Source organism: Trichosurus vulpecula, chromosome 8 (genome assembly GCF_011100635.1).
Source record: "Trichosurus vulpecula isolate mTriVul1 chromosome 8, mTriVul1.pri, whole genome shotgun sequence".
Lineage (NCBI taxonomy): Eukaryota > Metazoa > Chordata > Mammalia > Diprotodontia > Phalangeridae > Trichosurus > Trichosurus vulpecula.
In genome coordinates, this window is record NC_050580.1 from 234283937 (window position 1) to 234294498 (window position 10562).

At 42.3% G+C, this 10562-nt stretch overlaps 1 protein-coding gene across 1 annotated transcript in view; it reads right to left on the reverse strand.

Moving 5' to 3' along the window:
* The window catches only part of TMED8 (transmembrane p24 trafficking protein family member 8), a 30636-nt gene extending 20079 nt beyond the window's left edge, over positions 1 to 10557 (reverse strand). Inside the window, exon 1 of the mRNA XM_036736334.1 lies at positions 10084 to 10557. Within this exon, the coding sequence (XP_036592229.1) occupies positions 10084 to 10186 (103 nt within the window). The 5' untranslated portion in view covers positions 10187 to 10557. The remainder of the gene's footprint in view (positions 1 to 10083) is intronic.
* Between the last annotated feature and the right edge of the window lie 5 nt (positions 10558 to 10562).

Sequence of the window (10562 nt, forward strand, 5' to 3'; positions counted from 1 at the left end):
AATCATATTAAATTAAACAAGTACATCTTGATAACCGAAGTATGGCAGCTCCTAGCTGGTTTCTTACCAAGACTTTAGTTAATAATGAACGTGTGACTCTCTATAAGGTATGCTTCAAGAAATTTTAAAAATGAACCACAGTTATTTAGGATGCTTGCTAGTAAGTTGAAAACTGAATCCCTTTGCTAAAAGCAAATACACACACACACACTCCATATTTCTTAATGCTTATTCTCCTTTGGAGAGCATAACAGAACATTCATTCAATTTCATTCTTTTTGGGTTGTTGCTCATGTGTTGTGCTATTCTCTAGGGAAGGGTAAAAGAAGAATGTGACTAGATGAGTTCCTCTTACTCTTCACAGCTTGCAGAGTTTCCTCTTAAGGCTACGTCCGGTATCCTAGCATCTCCGACCATGTTTTCATCCAAACCTTACGCACATTGTTGGATATTCCAATTGTAATCCTTCGATACAAGTGGAAATCTTTCAGAAATTGACTTTTTATAAGTGTGGCTGGGAAAAGCTCAGCCAAACAGGTTCCATCTGTTTATCTTGAACATTCACAAGGTTAAAGAAAGGAGGAGTTATCTCTCCTAACTTCCATATCTATAATGGCATCACCACTTTCCCAATAACCCAGGCTCAAAATCTTGGAGTCATCTTTGACTCATCACTCTCTTTAGAGCCTCACATCCTAAGTTAAATCAAAATTTCTCCTATGTCTATCCCTCCTTCATTCCATTAAAAATTTTTTTATTCCAAATTTAACCAAAAAAATTTGAATATTTTCATATACAAAGAAAAATGAAACAAAATTATGTGAAACCACAAATTACATACAGCTTTGGTTTTTTAAAAAGTATATAAATATAGCACATTACTTTCAAAATTGTCCTCATTTGTTTCTTTCTAAACTTCCTGCTGTTAACTTCTATGCATGTTTAACAATGCTTCCACAACCTGCTTTTATTTTGGCAATATAACCTCTCCCTTACATTACCCCCCCTGCGCAAATGAAAAATGGAAAATTACAATCATTGTAATAAATAAGCATAGTTAATAAACATAAATCTACAAATGTGCCATTTCCACAGAATGTGTATCTCATTCTACACCTTGAGTCTATTATCTCTTTACTGGGAGATAGGTGGGTAGCATGCTTCACCATTAGTACTTTGGATTTGTGGCTGAGCTTACTATGTTCCAAAATGATTTCCAAAATGGTGTAGCAACAATTCGGCTAGCAGCAACTGTGGGGTGTAAGACCAACAAGACTTCAGCATCAAGAGCTGTGCCAGCACAGGTTCTTTTGATCTGCTTTACTAAAGAAAGTAACATTAAAGGGCTAACAATCTTACTTTAATCCAACATACAAATATCATTCACTTAGTTCAGGAGGAAAGACCAGCAATCTGAACCAGAGCAAATACAAACAAGTTACAAACATACACAATATAAACAGACCAGATCACAATTCATAGTTACCAAGAAACCATCAACATCTGGGTTCACAAGCCAGAGGGCTCTTAACAACAGCTGCCCAGAGTCTCCACATCAACACTCCTCCAAGAGTGAGAGCCACCAAGCAAACAGCTCTGTTCTCTCTTTTTATACAGTCTTTAGACATCATCAAACGTCATCTGAGTGACCAGAACTTAAGCGCCTACTATTGGCTTTGGTCTTAGCAACTCCCCTTAGGGCCCTGGGGGCTTCCCACCTCTCTCAAACTAGCCAACTAGTTTGCTAACCAGCCTGGGGTTTTGCACCTAGTAAGACTCAATCAAAGACAATTAATTTAGGATTCTAAAACAATAAAAAAGTCCCACCTTAATCACCAATACAAATGGTTAGACGAATTCACAGCTTCACTAGCAGCAAATTAATGTGTCCATTTTTTCCCAAGGGCAGCTAGGTGGCACAGTGGATAGAACACTGGCCCTGGAGTCAGAAAGACCTGAGTTCAAATCCGGCCTCAGACACTTACTGTGTGACTGGAAGAGTTACTTAACCCTGTCTGCCTCTGTTTCCTCACCTGTAAAATGAACTAGAGAAGGAAATGGCAAAGCACTCCATAGCTTTGCCAAGAAAACCCCAAATGAAGTCATGAAGGCACAACTGAAAATGATTCAACAACACTTTTTCTCATTTTCCTTGTCATCTTTACCAATCTATTGGGCATGGAGTAGAATGTCAGAGCTGTTTTAATTTGCATTTCTCTAATTATTAGTAATTTTGGAGCATTTTTATATAGCTGTTGCTAGTTTGGATTTCTTCCTTTAAAAACTACCTATTTGTATGTTTTGACCATTTATCAACTGGGGAATGGCTCTTGTTCTCATAAATTCTAATACTTGTTTTCATTAGACACCAATTTCATCATTAGAAACAAATATGAAGGAGCTTTAGACTAGGCATCAGAAGAGATAGAATCATCTAGTAAAACACCTCACTTTTGGAAAAAGACCCACATGTACAAAAATATTTATAGCAGCTCTTTTTGTGGTGGCCAAGAATCAGAACTTGAAGGGATGCCCATCATTTGGGGAATGGCTGAACAAGTTGTGGTATATGAATGTAATGGAATACATGTAATGTTCCATAAGAAATGATAAGGATGCAGACTTCAAAAAAACCTTATGATTTATATGAACTGATGCTGAGTGAAGTGAACAGAACCAAGAGAACATTGTAAACAGTAACAGCAACATTGTGCGATGAGTAACTTCGATAGACTTAGCTCTTCTTAACAATGCAAGGATCTAAGATAAGTCCCAAAGGCTCATGATGGAAAATGCTATCCACATCCAGAAAAAGAACTACGGAGTCTGAATGCAGATTGAAGCATACCATTTGCTCTCTTTTTTGTTTCTTCTTTCTCATGATTCCTTCCATTAGTTCCAATTTTCTTTACAACATGACTAATATGAAAATATGTTTAATATGAATGTGTATATAGAGCCTATATCAGGTTGCATGCTATCTTGGGGTAGAGGAAGAGAAATTTTGGAACTCAAAATCTTACGGAAGTGAATGTTGAAAACTAGAAATAAATTAATTTTTAAAAAGCATTATATAAAAATTTTTAAAAAATAAACACCTCATTTTACAGATGAGGAAAGCGAGGCCCAGAGATGTTAAATAACTTTCCCAAGGTCACACAGGTAATAAAATAAGTAAGAAAGTCAGGATGTTTTTTACCCAGATCCTGACTCCAAATTCAGTTTTCTTTCCACTGTATCATGCTATTTCATTTCACCTAGATATGTAATCTTGAACAAGTTATTTAACCTATCAATGAGTTTCAATTTCCCCAACCATAAAATAAGGAGTTGGGACCAGATGATTTTTATGGTTCCTTTCCTGTTCTAAAAATGTTTGAAGCAATTTCTCGTTTTCTTTTATCTAAACCCTACCCATACTGTAAGATCCAGTTCAAGGTCTACCTTACCTACTAGAACATACTGAAAAATGGAATTATATAGTCCCATATTGTTTGTTTTAGTTTCAAGTAAACTCATTTTGTCTCTCCAAATAAATCATAAGTTCCTTGGGGAAATGGATTATGTATTGTGTTTTTAAATTCTCTCACTTCATTAGCATAATAATGAACATGTAAATATTTGTTGACTGACAATTAATTAACATGAATTATTCCATCATACTCCAATGGATATGTGATCTCATTAATAAACATACTGCACCCAAAGATGCAGGTGAGAGACAGGTTGTAAAAAACTATTCTTGGCTCTGATACTATGTGACCATGGGCAAATCATTTAACCTTTCTCAGCCTGTTTCCTCAACTATAAAACAAGGATAATACTATTTTGTAGCGCCTTTGTCCAAAGGGTTGATGTGAAGATGAAATAAGATAATATATGTAAGCACTATAGAAATGCCAGTTATCATCATCATCAACCCAAACCAACAATGCCCATCAGCACCATGTTATTCTTGTCCATGTCTTCCCTTCTCTACCAGGTGTCTGCCTAACATAGTGCGGGTCTTCTCATTAACTCCAAACTAACAGATGTATCACATCTGCTTTTTCTATCACCACTGAAGAGAAAAATACAGAGTTGAATCAGTCCTGTGCCAACCAGTGCAATTAAAGAGTTTTCTTGGGCTACAGTCTCATATCCCTTTGGACCTGGATGAAAGTCCCGTTTCTACTACCTACAACCTGTGTGTCTTTCATTACTGAACCTCTCTGAGTTTCAAATGCTTCTAAGTGGATTGAAATAAGATCTCTAAAGTTTTTCCACCTCCTCAATCCTCCCACCCCAAAGTTTTAAACAAATGCTACCCACCTTTTCCACTGTGCCCTCTGGAATGCTTGCTCCATAGGCAACCAATTTGCCTTCATCTTAAATCTTTTCTCCTCCTCCTTCTTCCATTTTCTGGCAATCACTAAGATCTGGCTGTCCCATGAATATGCAGCCTCCCTGGCCACCCTTTCCAGTACTGGCTGCACTTTCCTTCCATTGTTCTTAGCTCATTGGCCAAGGTATGAGAATTGAACATCCTTTGTTCCCTTTGAACCCTTCCAGGTTCTCCCTCTACCACCATTACTAACCAACTCTCCTCCTCTGAGGTCTATACAATCCACATCTTCCATTCAAGCAAAATCCTGGTAGCTGTTATCCACAAAACTCCAAGGTACCCTCTTTTCTTCTTCAATGAGTTCAGCACATGGCTCAAAATCCATCTCTTCCCAACTTCCTGCCCTCATACTAGGAGACTTGAACATATATATACTGACACTCACCTAAATGCCCAGATTCTCAGCCTTCTCACTTTCAATGATCTATTATTCTTCCTCTCTACCTTAGCCATATAGAGAGGTGGTCGTACTCTTAGATTTTTCCATCACCCACAGATGTTCAACCTTTATGTTCAAGAACTCTGAAATCTCCTTATTTGACCATAATCTATTGGCTTTTCACCTCTCCCTCTGCTTTTCCTTACAGAACCCTACTCTTCCCCCACACTGTGACCTCCAATCTCTTGACCCCTCAGTTTTCTCTCAGGTCATCATCCCTGTACCGGCCACTCTCTCCTTTTTTCCCCATCTTGACTCCTTGGTAAAACAATTCAACTCCATATTCTACTCTTCCCTTGAGTCTCTTGCCCCCTTATATTACTGATTGTGCCCTGCAAAGCTTCAGCTTTGGATCATGCCTTTTATCTACTACCTTTGTGTAACAATAATATTGCTAAGCAGCTGCTGTGGAGGTGAAAGACCAACAACAAAAGCACACAGGAAGGCTGCCAGCATAGGTTCTCTGACATGCTTTTCTAAGGAAAGCAACTTTAAGGAGTTAGCAATCTCACTTTAATTAAACATACATACATCATTCGCTTGGTTCAGGGTTTGAAAAAGCCAGCACCCCGAACTTCAGAGAGTATACAAACAGAAATTACAAGCATACATTATATAAACAGAGCAAACACACACAGAAATCAACAGACAGGCCTCTAGCTGTCTGACCAGCGAATTACATAGTTACCAGAGAGAGAGGTACCAACATCTGAGTTTCAAAGCTGGCAGTGGGGGGGAAGGTCCTATGGCTACCCAGAGTCTTATCTGGCCAAACAACCAACACTCTTCCAATGAGTGTGCCCCCAAAGGCAAAATGCTAACTTCTGGGTGCATATACATTTCTTCAGGGTCAAAGGGCATCATAACCATGTGACTCAAACTCACATGACCTAGGCTTTCTTGTGACTTAAATGCTTCCCCAGGGTCAGAGGGCATCACAACCCTGCGACTTAAACCCATGTGCACTAGCCTTGACGTAAGCAGGTCATCAAAGACTCCCAATTCAATCAAAGATTCCTTAGTGATAAGAAGCACTCCAAAACAAAGACAACAAAAAGTCCCCTTTGCTTGCCATTACATTTGAAAGGCAAAACTCATCAAAGGTACTTGGATTACCTCAGTGCTGAGAAGCACTCCAAAACAAAAGGATCCCACTTTACCTGCCCCATTCAAACAAAGGCAAAACTCATTAAAGGCACTTGATGGCCTTAGCATTCCAAAAGAGAAGACTGTAAAAAACGTCCCACCCTAATTACCTACTTTGCTCCTAAACATATGTTGCTGAATGGAGGTGGAGAAAATCACACAAACATTCTGACTGGGCCTACTACAAATTTATATTACACCACACCTCTACTGGGCCTTCCTTCACTGCTACTAGGAAATCAATCCTTCCACACCTCCCTTATCAACTCACTATCCCACTCTCTACAGGGTTTTTCCAAACCTCTTCATCAATCCTCAAACCTCCCGTGGCTTTCCCCTTCTACCCGCTTAGTTGAAAACCTCATATTTTAGAGAAAAAGATGAGCCCATTCACTGGGAGCTCCCTCTTCTTCCCTCCTCCTCATCTCATACCATGCAGATGTCTTCTACCACTATCTCCTCCTTCATCCCTGTCTCAAATGAAGAGGCAGCCCTACTCCTTGCCATGGCAAACCCCTCTACCTGCACAGAGAATCCCATTCCATCCTGTTTCCTCCAACAGATTACTCTCCTTCTCACCCCAGCCCCGCCTCAGCATCCCCACTTATTTTCAGTCTTCTCCTGTCTACTGACTCCTCTACTGCCTACAAATATATCCATGTCTCCCTCAACCTGAAAAGAACCCACACTTGATCCTTCCATTCCCACGCTATCACCCTATAATCTTTTCTGTCTTTTGTGGCTAAACTCCTTGAAAAAGGCTATCTGCAATACAAATGCCTCCACTTCCTCCCCTTTTCCTCTCTTCTTAACTCCTTATAATTGGGTTTCTGACTTCATCTTAGTCAACAGAAACTGCTCTCTCCAAAGTTACCAGTGATGTCCCAGTTGCCAAATCCAGTGGCCTGTTCTTAATCCTAATTCTTCTTGACCTTTCTGAAGACTTTGTCAATCTCCTCCTTCCCTTTGATACCTTCTTCTCTCTAGGTTTCTGGGACACCACTCTCCTCTCGTTCTCTTCTTACCTATTTAACCACTCTTTTTTGGTCTCCTTTGCTGTATCTTCATCCAGAGCATATCTGCTAACAGTGAGCATCACACAGAGCTCTGTCCTGGATCCTCTTTGCTTTTTCCTCTCCGCTATTTCACTTGATCTCATCAGCCCCCATGGATTTAATAATTATCTCTATGCTGATGATTCTCAAATCTACTTATCTAGCTCTAAACTCTCTGTTGACCTCTAGTCACACATCTCCAGCTTCCTTTCTGATATCTTAAACAAAATTGTCTAGTAGACATTTTAAACTCAACATGTTTGTGAACTCATATTTTCCCCTAAGTTCTAACCACTGCCAAACTTCTCTATTATTTTCAAGGGCACCACCATCTTTCCAGTCTCCTGGACTCACAACCTACTTGTCACCCTCTATTCCTCACCATCTTTCACCCTCCAAATCCAACCTGTTGCCAAGGCCTTTCACCTTTGCAACACTCCTCAAATACACACCCCTCTCTTTCTGTGATAACTGCTATCACCCTGGTAGAACATTCATCACCTCATGCCTGGATTACCCACTGGTTGGTCTCCTTGCTATAAAGTCTCTTTCTACTCCAGTACATCTTCCATTTAGCTACCAAAATGATTTTCTAACAGCACAGGACCAACCCTATCGTCCCCATGCTTAAAAATTTCCAATGGTTCTGTATCACTTCCAGGATCAAAAACAAAATCTTCTGTTTGGCATTCAAACTCCTTTATAACTTAGCCCCTTCCTACCTTTCCAGTCTTCTTACACCTTACTCCCTGCCATGTATACTCAGATACAGTGACACTGACTTCCTCAATTTTCTGCGAACAAGACATTCCATCTTTTGGCTCCAGACATTTTCCTTGGCTGTCCCTCAATCTTAGAACACTGTCCCTCCTCATGGCTACCTCTTGGCTTCCCTGGATCCACCAGGTTCCAGCTAAAATATACCTTTATCCAGGAAGCTTTTCCCAATCACTCTTAGTTCCTGTATATAGCTTGTTTGTACATATTTGCTTGTTCGTTGTCTCTTTCATTAGATTATGACCTCAAGGGCAAAGACTGTCTTTTGCCTTCCTTTGTATGTGGTTAGGAGAAATAGTAGTAGGTGCTTAATAAATTACTTACTAACCTTCAATCCCATTATTATAAGTCAGACGTCATATAGTTTGTTGAGGAAGTTAGGAGGAAATGGGAATATGTCTCAAAGGGGACTTTAACGTGCTCCCTTGAGTATTCCCTGTAGCTAGTAGCCTGGGAAAAATCAGTGAAAGGAGGATCCAGCTGGAAGTCAAGGAAAAATGTTGAGAGACAAACACAAAGACATTTTAAGTTTCCACAGAATAGTCATGGGAAAGAGCTGTAAGGCTCTCTTCCCTCATCCTTGGGGGGGCGGGGGGAGGGTGGGGGGCAGTGGATAATAGGAGAAACAAGTGGAAAAAAGAAGGATCTCCAGAGATACCTGGCCTAAGGGAAACCATATAACAGACATAAATTATATCATGGGTTCTCCAGGTGGTCAAATTGGTGGTCTTCTGTAGTACTGAGGGTTACACATGACAGACAATATTTATACCTTGATTTCAAAAATGGATTAATGACTGCCATGATAAACTACACTTTGTTTTACTTCCTCAAAAATAGCACCAATTATCCCACCTCTTTTAGGGAAGTAGGAAGGGTGATGATGGAGTCTATTTCTTGTTGAAGGAACCCACTGCTAAATCCCAAGCCAGTGAAGAGGGCCAGATCAATAGGGGTAGTGACAAGCAGGGAAAGGGACTAGCTACTGAACAGATGGCCCAAGGACAAGAGCTGAAGGGATGGGGCGTAGTTGGGTGCTGGCCTGGCCAGAGGAGGAGGAGGAGGGAAAGGCAGATGTACTGTATAGAGCACTGGATGTAGAGGAAGTGTATAAAGTGATAAATGTATAGATGTAGCCTACAGAGTACTAAAAGTGGCCTCAGAAGACCTGGTTTCTCTGGCTTCAGGCATTTACTTAAAGCTGTGTGACCTAGGCAAAACATTTAAAGTCTTTAAGTTTCAGTTTCGCCTCTGTAAAGTGAAGAGGTTGGGATTGATGACCTAGCCTGGTGATTTTTAAACCTTTTTTTGCATCATAGACTCCCTTGTCAGTCTAGTGAGGCCTCTGGACTACTGAGAATAATGTTTTAAGTGCAAAAAACAAAATGTATTCGATAATAAAGGAAACCAAAGGATGGTGAAAACTGGTACCACTTTTTCCCCATTACACTGAGGGCGGGGAATATCTTTTGCCCTTCTTGGTATCCATCCCCAATTCTTAGCACAGGGCCTGGCACATTATAGGCATTTAATAAATCTCGTTGACTGACTGAAATTTATCCACTGGACTCCGAGTTAAGAACCTCTTGATGTAACGTCCCTTCCAGTTCCAAAACTACGATCCGCTGAGGGAGGTGAGTCAATAACAGATGAAGGCAAAAGGCTGGGGACGGGGGAGCAGAGGGAGGGTGGTTTGAGGGGCTGAGGTGGACCCTAGGGGTCAGGGGCTGAGAAGAGGGGGTCTCATGTAGAGGAGGGCGGGGCTTGGGGCTAAACAGAGGGTGAGGCGAGGACGGCGATTAGGGGCGATCAGCCTGACGCCTTCGTCCCGGCTGAGGTTGGACAGGGCAGCTGAAGCGTGAAAGGAACGAAACGAGAATGAGAAAGTTCAGCCAAGAGCAGCACCCTCCGGATAATGAGAGGGCTGCGGGCAGCGGAGCGCTTTGGGGAGGGAAGGCGCATCTATTCTGAATGGGGTGGGGCTGGGCGAGGTCAGTATCCACCACGTCCATCTCTGGAGAAGGACGGAGGAAGGTCCCCTTCCTGGGTGGTCGGCAGCACGATGTCACCCCAATGGCTGCAAGCATGGGTTAGGCGATAAACATGTATTAAGCGCCTGCCATATGCCTTGTGGAGCAGGGAAACAGAAAATGCTTAGATTCTGCAGATGCAAAGAAAGATTAAAAGATAGTGAGGGGAAGCCACATAGGGGAGGGGGCGGCGCGGGGAGGACCCCTTCGCCCCTCAATTTAAGGGGGTTCTCAGCTTTCCGGGGTACGTACCTGCGGCGGGAGCCGGACAGTCCCCAGCTCCGGCTCCAGCCTCTAAGCCGTCGCCGGCGGGGTTCAAGAACCCAGAACCCGAGGTGAGCAGAGAGTCCGACATCTGCAGCCCAGCCCAGCTACTCCGCAGCTCGTCGCCGGCAGCTACGAGCTAGCGAGCCAGCGAGAGGACGAACTGGCTCCGGAAACAGCCGAAGCCCGAAGACCGCGACGAGGCGGAAAGAGCCGAGAACCGGGCCGGAAGGAGCCTCCACAAGGGCAGCCGTCCCCCAAAAAGGTTCCGCCTCATTCAGGGCCCGTCCGCCTAGGTTCTGGCTGGTAGGAGGCGTGAGGGAAAGACCTGTAACGGAGAAGACTGGGCCGGGACGTTAACCAGTGCCCCTCTGGAGACACTAGATTTAGGCCATGGCCAGAAAAAGCGAGAAGAGGCCGGGGGAAGGTTGGTCCCGGGCACTTCCGGAAGTCGTGGTCTCCATAGA